A 16,861-nucleotide genomic window follows, 5' to 3' on the forward strand; every position below is an offset into this window, starting at 1 on the left:
TAGCATCATGAATAAATTACATTTCAAAATATGTTCAAATGCTAAACAGTTATTTTACATAGTAAAAATATTTCACAATATTGATTCTTTTGCTGTGTTTTGGATCAAATAAATGCAGGCTTGGTGAGCAGAAGAGAATTCTTTAAAAAAACTAAAAAATCTTACTCTTCAAAAACTTTTGACTTGTACTTTTTGAGTTTCATTTTTGGTGAAAAAATTATTTCAGTGCAAGTAGGAAGTATGCTACTGTACCTCCTAATTGAAGAAAATATGGTTTTGGGGAAGCTGAATACAAACTATTCTAAGTAGCGGCAAATTTAAACTACTGTTTAAATTTATAATAAGCAACACTTCATCTCTTGCATATTTGTGCTACAAGACTAATGTAAACTGCTGTAGAATTTGCTGAATTGGTGAAAAAGGGTGGGTAAATTAGATTCAGGTGTTTGGCTCTACTGGAAACTGTAATAGTCCCAGAGGCGAGTCTTGAACAAACAAACAGTATCAGGCTCTTGAGTTCTGGAGGAGCGTATACCCTGCAGCCGTGACCTTACATATGTGTTTGTTTGTGTTTGTGTGCGTGGGAACTAGGCCTCTCCACCCTCTCCCCATCAGGCTCTGGAAGGGGAAAAGACAGAAAAAGCCGGAAATCCATCTTTGGCAGCGCTCCTGCTCGCGGAAGCCCCGGGGAGCCCGTGACGTTGGTCCGAGCTCCAGGGAAAGGTACGGCCGCCTCGGTTTTGCATGGAACTGTGCACAGGGCACGCAGGAAATAGAACACCCACTTAGAGCACCCATGGGAAAAGGGCTCTCAAGTTTTCCATTATACTCAAGTCCCTCGAAAGCACATAAAAATGCCTTTCTGCAAAATATTTCCAGTGACTGACTTTATGAGAAAACAAGCATGTGCTTTTCGAGTAGATGCACTTTTGGAGGGCAAGTGGTTCTTTGAATTAAATCTTAAATTGATCACTTCCTGCCATCCTAACAGAAGTGCATCTATTTTTTGTCAGTTCATTTTTATTAAAGGGACAGTTCACCCTAAAATGAAAATCCTGTCAGCATTTACTCATCCTCACAAAGTTCCAAATCTGTGACTGACTTGCTACAGTAGAACACGAAACTGCTGGTTCTTGTTTTCCATGCATTTGCAAAATTATAAGCTTGATATTTATATATTTTTTTATATAAATTCTTTTATATATTAATTCATATTCTTTTATGTTGCTTTATGCAGCTTAAAAGCCTTGTGTGGCACAAAATGCCACTTTTTTGGAAAATATTGCAGATAAATCCTTACCTGACAATAGAGAATACTGTATACCGACCTAAAAACCACTTTCCTCTGATAATGTTTCAGCAATCATCTCATGTGTATTTCCATTAGCTGTTTAGTATCAAAACTAGCTATGCCAGATTAACAAATGAATCACTCTTGGGATCAAATCAGTCAGGCGGGTTTGCAAAAAGGTCAAGATTTTTAATAGTTGATTCATTCGAACAGTTCACTCACATGCTGAAAAAAGGTACAATGAGAAGAAATGGATGGGGTGGATATTTACCTACAATCCGCTGTAAGAAACAAAAATTGCTAATGCCTTATATGGTTAGTGATGAAGCAGCTCTTTATTGCACATATAGCTTATGAATGTCTTGTACTGAAAGGCCAATTAATAAATATATATATGTGTGACCCTGGACCACAAAACCAGTCATAAGGTTAAATTTGACAAAACTGAGATATATACATCATATGAAAGCTCAATAAATAAGCTTTCTATTGATGTATAGTTTGTTAGGATAGGACAATATTTGGCCGAGATACATCTATTTGAAAATCTGGAATCTAAGGGTGCAAAAAAATCAAAATACTGAGAAAATCACCTTTAAAGTTGTCCAAATTAAGTTCTTAACAATGCATATTACTAATCAAAAATTACATTTTGATAGGTTTACAGTAGGAATTTGACAAAAAATCTTAATGGAACATGATCTTTACTTAATTTCCTAATGATTTTTGACATAAAAGAAAAATCAATAATTTTGACCTTTTTTGACCAATGTATTTTTGGCTATTGCTACAAATATACCCCAGCGACTTAAGACTGGTTTTGTGGTCCAGGGTCACACACACACACACACACACACACACACACACACACACACACACACACACACACACACACACACATACATATATATATATATATATATATATATATATATATATATATATATATATGTTTAAAATGTGTTGTACCAGAAAACCTTAGAGGGTGTTGAACAAAAAAACACAATATCATAAAAAGTTTGGAAAAACCTGCAATGTACAGCCAAAGATTTGCAAGATAACCTAAAGAAAGGAGGAAAAACATTTCAATGAAGTGTATAAGAACACTAGACAAGTGTGGCTTTCATGTTGATGCATCTTGATGAATACCACTTTTGACCAAGAAGAACAAAAAGGCAGATTTGAACATGCTAAAATTCATTTGAATAGACCTGTGGAGTTCTGACAGAATGTTTAATGTGGTGATGTGACTAAACTGGAACTTTTTTGAACCCATGGATCAGCGGTAGGTCTGGTGCAAAAAAGGCAAACTTACGAGCAGAAGAACACTTGGAGGTGGACCAGTTGTATTATTGGGGTGTTTTCCTGTTGCAGGAAGTGAAAATCATGGATAATGGAAGCTAATGATCAATGGACTTTCCTGCAGGACAATCATCCCATAATCATCTACTTATGCTTGGTTCAGAGATCAGTCATAGAATGTTCTTGAGTGGTCTGTTTAGTCTCCAAATTTAATTCTCATTGAAAATATTTGGTTGAATTTGAAGAAAGCAGTGGTAAAGTGAAAACCAAAGATTATCAGTGATCTGCACCAAATTTGACTTTGGGGGGTTGAATAATTTTGAACATGAACGTTTAGAGCCAGTTTGTTTATTTTTTTCATTATTCATCAACTTATGTTCTCAGAATTACTCATGTGAATTAATCAACTTTCTCTAAAAGTATACAATGCCTTTGTTGAATTGTTTTCACAAAATGTTCTCTGCAGCAAAATGTCTTGCAGGTCTAGGGGGTTGAATAATTTGGATTGCAACTATATATCCATAACAGTATCCAAAAATATTATATATTTATATTAAAAAACAGGGATTCCCAGAACTGTGAATTTGGGGAACATTTTTTGATTTTTATGATAAAAATGTAATTCCATAGTGCAAAGTTTCACATTTAAACGCTTTCTGTGAAAGACATTTTTAGGTCTAATCAAATCTATACTCTTGTTTCTTCTACAGCTAGTCTGGAGGGCATTCGTATGAACTGGGAGGAACAAACATCGTTGACGCTGAGCCCGAGCACCCCTCTCAGCTCCATCATCCGCACACCCAAATGCTACCACATCTCCTCTGTCAACGAGAATGCTGCAAAGCGTTTATGTCGCCGATACTCACAGAAACTCATCCAGCACACCAGTTGCCAGCTGCTCCGCACGTACCCGGCGGCCACACGCATCGACTCCGCCAACCCCAATCCTCTCATCTTCTGGCTGCACGGAATCCAGCTGGTCGCCCTGAATTATCAGACCGATGGTAACGAGCGTTATCTGCTGCTCACCTGAGATTCATTAGGGCAGAAATCAGTTTAAATGATAAGAATAACATGTTGACCACACTGATCAGTCAGACCATTTTATAGTGTGTTTTCCTGAAGTTGACAGACTAGTGGAAAGAAAACATCCAAAATACACTTTTAAGGGTTTATTCTAACAGTATTATTTCAAGAATTCAATCATTATTTTGAAAAATTGATTGTATGTGGCTGGTATTTTCTTCTTTAGACCTGCCTATGCAGCTGAACGCAGCTCTGTTTGAGGCTAATGGTCACTGTGGTTATGTGCTGAAGCCTCCGGTCCTGTGGGAGCGAAGTTGCCCACTATATCAGCAGTTTTACCCTCTAGATCGAGACCTGGAAAACATGACCCCCACGCTATACACTCTCACTGTAAGTATCACTGATTACCCACATTTCTTAAGCATTAAAACTCTTTTCGTGAATCTAACAGACATTTGTTAATTCACATGCGCACAGATTGTGTCGGGACAGAACGTGTGTCCGGGAAACTCTAATGGCAGTCCCTGTGTGGAAGTGGAGGTGTTGGGGATGCCAGCAGACAGCTGTCATTTCCGCACCAAGCCCATACACCGCAACACGCTAAATCCCATGTGGAACGAGCACTTCCAGTTTCACGTGCACTTTGAGGACATGGCGTTTTTGCGTATTGCTGTCGTAGAGAACAATAGCTCACAGGTCACTGCTCAGCGGATACTGCCCCTCAAAACCCTCAAACCAGGTAAAGCACTCCTTATAGGAACATAGTGTATTGATTGATAACTGCAGCCTGCTTTAATGATCTTCAGGATGTATATTTTACATACTGTACACTACCGTTTGAAAGTTTGGGGTCACTAAGATTTTTAAATAAAGTCTCTTGTGCTCATGTAGGCTGCATTTAATCAATCAGAAGCAGCAAAAGCAGTATTACACACATATATACAGTTGAGGTCAAAGGTTTGCATACACCTTTGCAGAATCTGCAAAATGTTAATTATTTGACAAAAATAAGAGGAATTATCAGAATCAGAAAGAGCTTTATTGCCAAATTATACAAAATGCATGTTATATTTTAATAAGTACTGACCTGAATAAGACATTTCACATAAATGATGCTTCTCCACAAGAGAAAATAAAAGTAGAATTCATAAAAATTACCCCATTCAAAAGTTTACATACACTTGATTCTTAATACTATGTTGTTACCTGAATGATCCACAGCTGTATGGATCATTAGTTGTTCATTAGTCCCATGTTTGTCTTGAACAGTTAAACTGCCTGCTGCTCTTCAGAAAAATAATTCAGGTCCCACAAATGGTTGGTTTTTCAAAAATTTTGTTTATTTGAACCCTTTCCAACAATGACTGTATGATTTTGAGATCTGTCTTTTCACACTGAGGGACTCATATGTAACTATTACACAAGGTTTAAACACTCACTGATGCTTCAAAAGAAAACATAATGCAATAAGAGCTTCAAAAACTTTTGGAAATAATGATGTGTACATTTTTGTAGAAGTTACATGTTCCCCAGATAACAAAATAAGTTGAATTTGCCCTGATCTTCAAATTCAAATTGTTTTCCCCTGGCTCTTTATGCATCGTTTTTCCTTCTGAAGCATCAGTGAGGGTTTGAACCTTCTGTAATAGTTGCTTATGTTGTCCCTCAGGTGTCCTCAGTGTGAGAAGATGGATCTCGAAATCATACAGTCATTGTTGGAAAGGGTTCAAATACACAAAAATGCTAAAAAACCAAATAATTTTTCTGAAGAACAGCAAGCAGTTTAACTGTTTAGGGCAAACAACTATCACTAAACAAAAAAACAACAACAACAAAAAACAGTGTGGATCATTCAAGTAACAACAGTATTGAGAATTAAATGTATGTAAACTTTTGAACAAGGCCATTTTTATAAATTCAACTATTATTTTCTCCTGTGGACTACATGTAAACATTTTTTGTGAATTATCTGATTCAGGTCAGTACTAAATATAAAACAACATGCATTTTGTTTGACACAGTGATTCATATTACTCTGTTTGGTAATATGAATTAGATATATTGTTTCTGTTTCTTAATTGAATTGATTAGTATAACTTTGATGGTGATGATGAATGGTTTCCATTAATTATTCCAGGCTACAGACACCTGCAGCTGAGGAACCTGCACAACGAGTCTCTGGAGATCTCTAGTCTGTTCATCTTCAGCCGCAGGACGGAGGAGAGCCCCACCGGAGGACCACTGCCTGCATCTGTGGTGAGACAGCATCCATAACCTTCTCATAAACCACACAGCTGTCAGGATCTCAGGCAGATATTTGTGTTACTTGCAATACTAGTGGAACTAGACAGCAGAAATCAAACCGTTTACATTCAGGATTCCTCTATATGTGCCTCACAAGGGAGTGGACCTCATGTCTGAGAAAACATTGTGTGAATTTTTCTGATGTTTTTAAAACTCTGGAATGTTCTGCATTCCTCTCCCTCGGTCCCTGTCATCCCAGTGCAGCCTAGTTTTATTAAAAACAGGAAATCGTAAAGATAGTAGACATGCTACTGTATACAGAAGTGCCAATTCAAAGTGGAAAAAAATGAGTGAAAAGTTCTAGGTGGAAAATATAGCTGCAAGCAGCAATTACGGGGCCAAGCACTCAAAGGGGAAAATGAGGATAAGGATGGCAGGAACAGCAGACCAATTGCAACAATAAGTGAATGGAAGCAATTTTAAGATGATTTTAGTCAAAACGACAGAAAAATGATGTAGAACGCCTACTGATATGATTTAATGGCTTATTACGTTTGATCAACAGATGGCGCTGTTATCAAATCGATGTGGTGTGTTTAGTGTGATGTGACAAAGGCACACACAAAGTTTGGTGTCATTATGTCAAAGCTTTGCATAGATAAAGCTTCAGAGTCATTTTGGCATCAAGCCTAAAATTTGTAGCGCCGCTGTACGGAAATGGTTTCATTTATCAACATGAAATCCATAACTTTTGTCAGCACAGTCTGAAGATGATCTGTCTCGATTTTGGTGAAAATCGGATGAACGGGCTAGGAGGAGTTCGAAAAAGTATGTTTTCAACATGAATCAAAATGGCGGAGAGGAAGTTTGTCCAACTGTAGCATAATTGGTATCTATGTTGTCGGCATGACCCAAGGAATATTTTGAGACCAGTTTCATTACAATAGGCTAATGCAATCTATATTTACTAGCATTTTTGGAAATTTCAAAATTAGTAGTTAATGAATGGCTTATTACTCTTGACCAATAGGTGGCGCTGTTACCAAATTGACGTGTAGTAATCAGTGTGAGGTGACAATGCCACAAACAAAATTTGGTGCAAATATCTCAAAGCTTTGCAGAGATACAGTTTCAGATTCATTTGGGCATGTTTTCAGCAAATTCGTTGATGCGTTAAATGAAAATGGTTTTGAATATCGACACGAAATCCATAACTTTTTGTCAGCATGGTCTGAAGATGATCTGAGTCAAATTTGGAGAAAATCAGACTAACGGTCTAGGAGGAGTTCGAAAAAGTAGGTTTTCTACAATAATCAAAATGGCGGACAGGAAGTTAGGCCAATATTGGCATAAATGCTATCAATGTTCTCGACATGACCCAAGGAAGATTTTGAGATCACATTCATTACAATAAACCATTTTTCACATAAGTTATTAGCATTTTTCTAAATTTCCTTATAACTTTCGACCACAAGGTGGCGCTGCCCCAAAACTTTTTGAGTACTTTCAGGGCATGGTGCCGGAGACACAGACCGAGTTTCGTAACGATACGTTAATGTGTTCGTAAAATATAGCATTTTATTGCAAAATTCAAAAATGGCTGACGCCCAAAATGTCTGACATGGGAAAATTGGATATGGTTCGACTCAGCATGCCCCTCCGAATCTAACAAGACCAGTTTCAAGATTTTTGGCTAAAGCATTGAGAAGTTATAAGCTAAAATAGCCATTTTTCATATCTCCTGACCACTAGGTGGCACTGTGACGAAACACTGCTTTGCCAAGATATGGCCTCTCATCCATTTTTGCTCGCTTTTCGCAGAATTAATTGGCGCGTTATTCGAGAACGGTTTGTCCAATCAACCTGAATTCCATAACTTTTTGCCAGCATGGTCTGAAGATGATCTGAGCCAATTTTGGTGAAAATCAGACAAAGTGTCTAGGACGAGTTCGAAAAAGTAGGTTTTACAAACAATTATAGAAAAAAAACTAAACCTTACGATTTTTTAATTTTGGTGTTCATTCAACTCGGCATGACCCAAGGATTCAGAGAAAAAAGGAATTTATTTTGTGGCTTATGGTTCAAAAGTTATTACCAAAAAGAAAGTGAAACTTTGGACAAGTGGTGGCGCTAGAGAGTTTGAGTTAGAGACTCCAAATTGGCTGTGGTGACATTTCAGACTGTCCTCTGTCAGTGTGCCAAATTATACAGCTTTCCCGCAAGCGGTTCTATGGGCTGCCATAGACGCAATGGCGGAAGAAACAGAAGAAGAAGAAGAATAAGAATGCCAACGGATACAATAGGTGCCACCGCACCTTCGGTGCTTGGCCCCTAATAAGGGTTTGTATCCATCTGTACACTGGAAAAAATGGCTCTGAAATTATTTTCTCTTAGAAATTGCTGGTAAATTTTACAAATAATTAAAAACAAACCGTAAAATGTACTCCAGTAATCTTTATTTAAAGTGCATTTGCATGTTTTTACTATCAGCTGTTCAGCACGGAGGAAAGACGCGCCGCCCAGCAACACAAAGTGACAGTTCATGGAGTTCCAGGCCCCGAACCCTTCACCGTCATGTGTGTTGATGAATACACCACAGCCAAACAGCTCCTGGACTCTGTAAGTGTCAACGCAACAGAACCATTCTAGTTTAGACAGGTTAGCACACACCAGAACTGTTAAGTGCAATGAACCGAAGGACAGGGTTCGACTACTGTAGATATAGTCGTGTAAGCACTCTTGTGTGTGGTGCCATCAGGGATCCTGAGTTTTCTTGGAATTCTGGAGAAGTTATTTTTATGAGTTCAGAAATTATGCTTCAGATTAACCCTGGAAGTTCATCCATTTGCCAAACCGTCCTCCTCGTGGAGAATGATTGTCATCCGTTCTCCCGTTAGGAACAAGCAGTGTTCTCTCCGGTGTTTACTGGTCTGCTTCACATTTTCGCCATTCCTCAGCACATAAACAAACACTTAAATAGTCTCTTTCTTGCCAGTTGTTTCCGACTACCTCCTTCAACTACTTCCTGATGGAGGAGAAAATGCCTCTGTCCAAGGAGAGGAGCGAGTCAAAGAAAATGCCTCAGCAGCGCCCCCTAGGGAATGATGAGCGCCTACTAAAAGTTATCAACAGCTGGCAGCCAGAGGAAGGATTTGTGGGCAGAATATACCTGAAAACCAAGGAAGAGGTTTGTGCTTGCTTTCATTTGCTTTTCACTTGCTTTCATGCAGTACTTTTTCTGAAAGAAGAATAAACTACCAAGTTTTTTTTTTAACAAAGTCTCTTCTGCTCACCAAGGTTGCTTTTATTTGATGATAAAAAGTCAGTAAAACAGTAATATTGTGAAATATGTTTTACAATTTAAATAAACTGTTTTCTATTTGACTATATTTTAAAATGTAATTTATTCCTGTGATCAAAGCTGAATTTTCAGCATCATTACTCCAGTCTTCAATGTCACATGATCCTTCTAATATGCTGATTTGTTGTTCAAGAGTTTTTGCATAACCGACTTGACTGTTATTATGATGCAATTTAGGTCAGAATTTTACACCCCCTCAGAATCTGCTAAATGTTCATTATTTTACCAAAAAAATAAGAATTAAAATAAGATATTTCACATAAAGGATGTTTATATATATAGTCCACAAGAGAAAATAATAGTTAAACTAATAAAAACGACCCAGTTTAAAAGTTTACATACACTTGATTCTTAATACTGTGTTGTTACCTGAATGATCCACAGCTGTGTTTTTGTTTAGTGATAGTTTGTCCTGAACAGTTAAACTGCCTGCTGTTCTTCAGAAAAAACCTTCAGGTCCCACATATTCTTTGATTTTCCAGCATTTTTGTGTATTTAAACCCTTTCCAACAATGACTGTAAGATTTTAGATCCCCCTGGCTATTAATGCATGTTTTTTTTTTTTTTCCTTCGGGAGCATCAGTGAGCATTTGAATCTTTTGTAATAGTCCCTCAACACTGACATCAGTCCCTAAGTTGCCCTCAGTGTAAAAAGATGGATCTCAAAATCATACAGTCATTGTTAGAAAGGGATTTAAATACACAGAAATGCTGAAAAAACAATTTTTTTTTTTTTTTTGAAGAAAACAGTAACTGTTCAGGACAAGCAAGGGACTCATAAACAACTATCACTAAAAAAAACAGCTGAGGATCATTCAGATAACAACACAGTATTGAGAATCAAGTGTATGTAAACTTTTGAACAGGGTCATTTTTAAAAATAAAACTATCTTTTATGTGAAATACCTTAAATACAATAACATGCATTTTGTATGATGCCTCTTATTTTCGTAAAATAATTAACATTTTGCTGATTCTGAAAGGGGAATGTAAAATTTTGACCAAGTTTTATGTCAAAATCCACCCCATGTTTAGGATATCAGGATTAAAACAGACCCAAACTAACCCTGAATGATTTCTAATATATTTAGACAAAACAGATGTAACCCATAACAACAGTGACCCCATACAGTCTTCATAAAACATTTTGTTTATACATCCACCGTTTAATTGTTGATCTTTTGCTCCCCCTGCTGGCTCACAGCAGAACATCAATGAGAAGAATCTGGTGATGGAGGGAGTAGAGGAGGTGAGCAGCGTAGAGGACGTCACGTTCCTCGTGCAGGTCCACGATGTTTCTCCTGAACAGCCTCACACTGTCATCAAAGCCCTGCGTTACAGCACCGCCCAAGACATCATCCAGCAGGTCAGAAGATCACTGCAGTTTCACTGAAAGATTTAATTTCTGTCATGTTAATATCAAAATATCTAAGCTGCTATTGTCTGGTTGTAGACTCTGAGCAAAGCCAAGTATTCTCTCAGCATCCTGAGTAACCCTAACCCATGTGACTACGTCCTGATGGAGGAGGTTGCTAAAGACGCCAGTGGAAAGAAATCCTCCTCGGCTAAACCGTGCCAGCGTGTGCTGCAGGACCATGAGTGTGTGTTCCAGGCTCAGAGCCGCTGGAAGGGCGCTGGGAAGTTTATACTCAAACTCAAAGAGCAGGTAAACACCAGCAGGCTGTTCATGTAAGAGTGAAGGCCTGTTCACAACAAAACATAAACACCAAGATCTGAAAATGATCGATTTCTGTTGCTTTTCTATATAAAATGAATGCAATTTATTTATTGCCGCATTCATTACTCCAATCTTCAGTGTCACATGATCCTTCAGAAATCATTCTATTATGCTGATTTGTAACTCAACAAACATTTCTCATAATTACCAATGTTGAAAACAGTTGTTTTAATAAATGTTTTTGTGGAAACAGTGATTTTTTTTTCCTTATTTTTTTTTCTTCTTCGATTTTTAGCTGCAGGACATTAATGAGTTCTTTAATGAGTAGAACAGCATTTATTTTAAATGTAACATTGTAATGCATGTGTGATCATTTTTGATAAATCAATTGCATCCTTTTTATTTTTATTCTTGTTTAAAAAAATCTCTAGATTTTTTTGAACGATAGTGTCATAGTTTTGAGATGATATCAGTTGTTTTTCAGTTTCCCTCATCAATTAATGTTCATCAATTTTCCATTCATTGGTGAATATTGAATAATTTTTGTTAGATTGCATTTTAAAAGAGATATTTGAAAAAATGTATAAAACAATATTTTAAAGAATGTGTAATTGCAAGTATTTTAGATTTGAGAATAACTTTTTAATAAAAAATAAATGTTTCTTATAGACATGCTTTTAGAAAACCTGTGAAAAGGGCTAGAAAAGTCATTAATAAAAAAATACTTTAGGGCATTTTTTTAAGTTAGATTTGATATACATATGGAAGCCTGTTTCCACCACTGAAAAAAAAAGTAATTTTTATCTTACAATTTTTTTTTTTTCCTCAGAATTGGGTTATATATTTGCAATTGTGAGTTATAAAGTCAGAATTGCGAGATATAAACTTGCAAATCTACATTTTTTTCTTAGAATTGCATGATATAAACTCACAATTCCCAGTTATAAAGTCAGAACTGTGAGAAATAACTCTAATTAATAACCTTGCAATTCTGAGAAATAAAGTTGAAATTGTGAGATATAAAATCTGACTTTTCTTCCTCAGAATTGTGAGCTTATATCTTGTGACTTTTTTTCTCATAATTGCAAGTTTGTATCTTGCAATTCTGCCTTTACAACAGGCGATTAGGAGTTAAGTCAGAATTTATATAAACTTGCAATTCTGAGAACATATCAGCCTTTTTTTTAAATTGGACTTTATACCTCAAGAGTTTGTATCTCACAGTTCTTAGTTTATAATTTGCAATCTCACGTTTATACCTGCAATAACCTTTTTAATAGTTTATTCAGTGGTGAAAACGGTTTAATATACACACTCTAATAACTAATGATTGGTTTCATTATATTAATAGCATTTTTTCCATGAACTGTCTCTCAGATTGCTCGCGAGGACAAGCGTAGAGGCGTATCTTTTGCCAGTGAGTTAAGGAAGCTGACGGGTCGGAGTCGGAGCTTGACGGTGAACACGAGCACAAACGGTTCTGCGGCTCAGGAGCCGACACACAGTAAGGAAGAGAAGGCTGCATGTCCCAGCATGGTGCCTCTGCCAGAGGCCTCGGAGTGAAGGAACGCTCTGCAGTGTGTGTGTGCAGTGCATGGAGCTCCCACGAGGTACTAGACACTAACACACAGCAGACATTAGTATTATACAGTCAGTCTGAAGTCTAACAGATTGCTTACTTAGACATACTCAACTGGTCTTGGATAGGACTGTCACCCAAAATGAACATTCTGTCATTAATTACTCACCCTCATGTCGTTCTAAACCCATAACACCATCGTTCATCTTCAGAACACAAATTAAGATACTTTTGATGAAATCCAAGAGCTTTCTGACCCTCCATAGACATCAACAAATAGTCCATATGACATCAGTGGTTCAACCACAATTTTATAAAGCTACTAGAATACATTTTGTGCGCAAAATAGCAACAATTCTTCCCCTCTGCATCACTCTAGCACCATATTGGAGAGAACCACAATGCATGTGCGCACTTTCAGCTCTCGGATTTTATCAAAAATATCTTAAAGGGGTAAGCTCATTAGCATTTAAAGCAACATCCACCAGAACAGGTTGATTTTTGCAGAGCTGATTTTGACCAGGTTAAAAAGGGTGTTTTTTCCACTACCGTTGAGAAATTTTAACCAAAGCTTGTTATAGACTTTTCATTAAGAATCCTATCAACTTGTGGAAAATGGGCATCCGATGACCTCTTTAATTTGTTTTCCAAAGATGAACGAGGGTCTTATGGGTTTGGAACATCCCCAGTGGATCCTCTGCAGTGAATGGGTGCCGTCAGAATGAGAGTCCAAACAATCACAACACAGCATCACAATTATCCACAAGTAATCCACATTCCACACCACTCCAGTCCATCAATGAACATCTTGAGAAGTGAAAAGCTGTGTTTTTAAGAAACAAATCCATCATTAGGAATAGCAAAAATAGTCCAAAACAGCTCTAGAAACAACAGGAAACATTACTATTATGGATTATGGTCTCCTATATATATTTATTACTTGGCTTTACAAGATGTTAACTGATGGACTGGAGTGATGTGGATTATTGTGATGTTTTTATCAGCTGTTTGGACTCTCATTCTGACGGCACCCATTCACTGCAGAGGATCCATTGGTGAGCAAGTGATGAAAAGCTGCATTCCTTGAAATCTGATGAAGAAACAAACTCATCCACATCTCAGATGGCCTGAGGATGGAACATTTGAACATTTTTAACAAATTTGCATTTTGGCTGAACTCCTTTTTTTTTTTTTTTTAATGGTATGTTTTAGTCAAGGTCGTTACATTTTGTATGGTATGACTTTAACAGTGTTATTCATGTTATTTATTAACAATTTAATTTACTATGTCTGTACTAGCAGTGAAAAAGATTATTAATGGCATTATTAATGCAATAGACCTTAATCAGGGTTGACACCATATACAATTTGCTGCAAATGAATAAGCACCAGTTAATAACTGATGTACGGAATACTCTTGTGTTTGTCGTTCAGTCAGATTTATTTATTTTTTATTTTTTTTTATGAAAACTTACGGCTTGTGAAAGTACCATAGGACCTTAAAGGAGGTTTTTTTTTTTTTTTACAGATAATTAACTCATCCAAGATGTTCATGTCTGTCTTCCTTCAGTCGTAAATAAATAGTTTTTTTGAGGAAAACGTTTTAGGATTTCTCTCCATATAGTGGACTTCAATGGTGCCCGTGACTTTGAACTTCCAAAATGCAGTTTAAATGCAGCTTCAAAGGGCTCTAAACGATCCCAGCCGAAGAATCAGCGTCTGATCTATTATTACCTTAAATGCTCGTCCTGTGTAGCTCTGCCTGAAAACAGTTTTTTCCAGTTTATGACAGTTAGGGTATGTTAAAAAAAACTCCCATCTCATTTTCTCCTCCAACTTCAAAATTGTCCTACATTGAACTGGAATACACAGAGTTCATGCAGAGCTAGACTAAATCAGCATTTGAGGTTAATAAGTATTTAATTATTATATATATATATTTTTTTATTTATTTAATTATTTTTTTAGAAAATAACCAATCTTTTCACAAGATAAGGCCCTTTTTCCTTGGCTGGAATCGTATAGAGCCATTTGAAGCTGCATTTAAACTGCATTTTGGAAGTTCAAACTCATAGATACCATTGAAGTCCACTATATGGAGAAAAAAATCCTTTTGTTCTGGAAGTGGACTTCTCCTTTAAGTACAACATATGCAAATAGAGTTAGGATGCTAAAAAAATCAGCTTTGATCACAGAAATAAATTGCATTTCAAAATATATTCAAACTGAAAAGAGTTCATTTCAATTGCAATAATATTTCAGTTTTACTGTTTTTACTGAATTTTTTTTTATCAACTAAATGCAGCTTTGCTGAGCATAAAAGATTTAACCAACCTCAAACCTTTAAACAGTAATGTAATAAAATATTTTAGACTTTTTATTTTAATTGAAAACATTCATTAAACATTAATGAAACAAACCAAGTCTGTTGTCAACTGTTGTCAACATTTCTGATGCAGACTGAAGGTGTTTTATAAACACCTTCAGTCTGCATCAGAAATGTTGACAATTAGTATTTTTTAATTGGAAAAAACTGACAACTCAGGCTCATCGTGAACAGCTGTAATGCTGGATAAACAATGTTCCTATCGTTGTTCTCTTTTCAGGGTCTCTGTCGATGGGGCTGAAGGCCTGGATGGCCGAGGGACGCTTGGGCTCTCAGAGGCCATTTGCGGTAAAGTCCAGCATGTCCCAGTGTGGCGATCGCGCCCCCGTCCCGTCCACCTGGACCCTCCCGCTGCTGTGGAACTGGAAGCTGCATAAATGAGTCCAGACCCAGAGCAGCACCTCTAGTGTTCACTACCCTCAAATGAGTGACTCAGTCAGTCCAGCCTGATGGAGAGCGGACGGCCATTTGCGCTCGTCCCGTGCAGAACACGATGGCCTGGGTGAGTTAGGCTTGCTGATGGCTTGAGGACGGGTTTAGTCAGTTAAGCATGTTACCGGATGTCAGATGAAGGCAGTTTCTCCTCACTTCTTTACTTAGTTTTTTTTTTTTTTTTCACAGTACTGTAAGTGATGAATGCATTTATATGCATTTCATTTTATTTTATTTTTATTTGTGGTTTTGCACATCAACCTTTAAATCCAGCTATTTTGAAAGGTTTATTTACATCCCTTTTTTGCATTGCTGAAATTAAATCAAGCATCATAATGCTCAGCACATTAGCATAACACTATCCTGTTTGTTTTTTAGAAGCAAAATTATTGACGATTTCTTTTATGATTGTAAATGCGCGTGACTTATTTAGAGTTCAGATGTGCACAAAATGCAAGACAGATTTGTTCTGCATATTTTAGCAGCTCATTTAATTCGATGGCTTTCGTAGCACATGTCCTGCACTGCATTTTAATGACCAACGGCAAAAAAATGCAAGTTGAGCGGCACCTTTTTAGAAACTGCCACGAATCTATTTACAGTATTACGAAAACAAGCATTTGAAGAAATATCACTTTTAAATCTAAATGTTACTGATTGTTGTTTTTTATTTTATTAGAGCTTGAAAATTATGTAATTTTTTTGCACTTGTTTTTAAATTTCCCTCTTTGCAGCTGCAGTGCAAATATTTATTTCAAAATATTTTTTTTGCATTTACAGCGATCTTAAGATTTTCTGGCGCTGTAGAGCTTGTTTTGGAATATTTTAATTTAAAATCAATACATTAAGAGGTCTATATCCCATATAACCTTGTAATTATTTTATGCCAGTTTTCTTTTTTGTTAAATAAATTTGCTCTAATATATTCATGTGGTTTCTAAACTCACTGCATAGCAGTTTCTAAACACCTAAAGCAGATCTGCTTTTCTTTCTTGTTTTTAACTCTCAAGTGGTCCATTTTCTTTCTTGAAGTGAAATCTTTCATAATTTATTGAACATTATAGCCCAGGTTGGCTGTACTTTTTCACATGTACATATGAGAGTACATAATTATGAAATGTGCATTAATTTATTTGTAAGGGCGTGAATGTTCCTCCAGCCTGTTCGTACTGTACTAATGTATAATGTATTTTTGTAATTTCGATTTTTAGCACCATCTTGACAGATATTAAATATGTTGACATTTACGTGAATGTAGGCACCAATGAAGTGTATTTTATTTTGTGTGGTCCACTACAGAATTGTTCAGTATCTTTTCAGTGTATATTTACCATTGCTTTGTTATGAACATGTGCCACAATGCTGTTATTTTAGTTCATTAATCTTAAACGTGTTGAGGTTTCTACTAGAGATGGTTTTCAGCACACATAAAGCTCTATAGGAATGTGTCATCAATATTGTGATGTCAATATTGGGTTATTTGTTTACTTGAAACCACCAAATCATCAATAAATAGTTAAGAAATCCACGTTTGGTTTATCAGTGCGCAAGATAAATTGTCA

General features: G+C 36.6%; 1 protein-coding gene across 1 annotated transcript in view; it reads left to right on the forward strand.

The window, feature by feature from the left end:
* Nucleotides 1-16,852, forward strand: part of plce1 (phospholipase C, epsilon 1) — a 94,610-nt gene extending 77,758 nt beyond the window's left edge. The window contains exons 25-35 of the mRNA XM_073828837.1: nt 592-723; nt 3,304-3,597; nt 3,846-4,009; nt 4,097-4,358; nt 5,757-5,875; nt 8,354-8,482; nt 8,859-9,050; nt 10,429-10,590; nt 10,678-10,890; nt 12,280-12,406; nt 15,088-16,852. Coding sequence (XP_073684938.1) covers nt 592-723; nt 3,304-3,597; nt 3,846-4,009; nt 4,097-4,358; nt 5,757-5,875; nt 8,354-8,482; nt 8,859-9,050; nt 10,429-10,590; nt 10,678-10,890; nt 12,280-12,406; nt 15,088-15,248 — 1,955 coding nt within the window. The 3' untranslated portion in view covers nt 15,249-16,852. The remainder of the gene's footprint in view (nt 1-591; nt 724-3,303; nt 3,598-3,845; nt 4,010-4,096; nt 4,359-5,756; nt 5,876-8,353; nt 8,483-8,858; nt 9,051-10,428; nt 10,591-10,677; nt 10,891-12,279; nt 12,407-15,087) is intronic.
* Nucleotides 16,853-16,861: the final 9 nt, after the last annotated feature.

The sequence above is a fragment of the Garra rufa genome, chromosome 22 (assembly GCF_049309525.1).
Source record: "Garra rufa chromosome 22, GarRuf1.0, whole genome shotgun sequence".
In the NCBI taxonomy this organism is placed as follows: domain Eukaryota; kingdom Metazoa; phylum Chordata; class Actinopteri; order Cypriniformes; family Cyprinidae; genus Garra; species Garra rufa.